The 548-nt window shown below is 76.3% G+C and overlaps 1 protein-coding gene across 1 annotated transcript in view; it reads left to right on the forward strand.

Annotated features, from left to right (window-relative positions):
• The window catches only part of INPP5B (inositol polyphosphate-5-phosphatase B), a 49826-nt gene that overhangs the window by 6628 nt on the left and 42650 nt on the right, over positions 1-548 (forward strand). The window contains exon 6 of the mRNA XM_019512539.1: positions 357-467. Within this exon, the coding sequence (XP_019368084.1) occupies positions 357-467 (111 nt within the window). The remainder of the gene's footprint in view (positions 1-356; positions 468-548) is intronic.

Here is a 548-nt window from a genome sequence, read left to right on the forward strand (position 1 = left end):
AGCCTCGGGGAGCAGCCGGGCTGGCTCGTGGTGCCCACCGGACCATCGGGGACTCCGCGGCTCCGGCCTGGACGTGGTTTTGGGGCCTGGCCTTGCTAGGACCGGGCGGGCTCCCCTCCCCGTCTCGCGTGCCCGACGCTCTTCCCCTTTCCGTGCTGCAGCAGCCGGGTCCCGGTGCCACGCGCGGGCTCCCGTGCAAGACCGCGGGCGCGTGCTCGTCAAACGCTTCGGGGCCACAGGGGCTTGGGTCGGTCCAAACCCGCCGCCGCAGGGAGACCTGCCCAGGCCGGGAAGGGCACGAGGCGGGTCCCCGGGGCGGACCGGTGGCACCGACTCCTCGCCCCCGCTGTGCGCAGGCTCCGACGTGACGGTCCAGCTCCGCTCGGGCGACGCGGGCCTGCTGGTGCGCTTGCCCTTCGGCTCGCAGACGCGCACCTTCCTGCAGGACGTCGGCCAGTGCTGCCCAGGTACCCACCGCCCACCACCTACCGCCCCGGGGGGGTCTGGGGCACGGGGCACCGCCTGGGCCGCCCCGCCCCGGCCCGCCC

The sequence above is a fragment of the Gavialis gangeticus genome, unplaced genomic scaffold (genome assembly GCF_001723915.1).
Source record: "Gavialis gangeticus isolate Ggan-Ray unplaced genomic scaffold, GavGan_comp1, whole genome shotgun sequence".
NCBI classification, from domain to species: domain Eukaryota; kingdom Metazoa; phylum Chordata; order Crocodylia; family Gavialidae; genus Gavialis; species Gavialis gangeticus.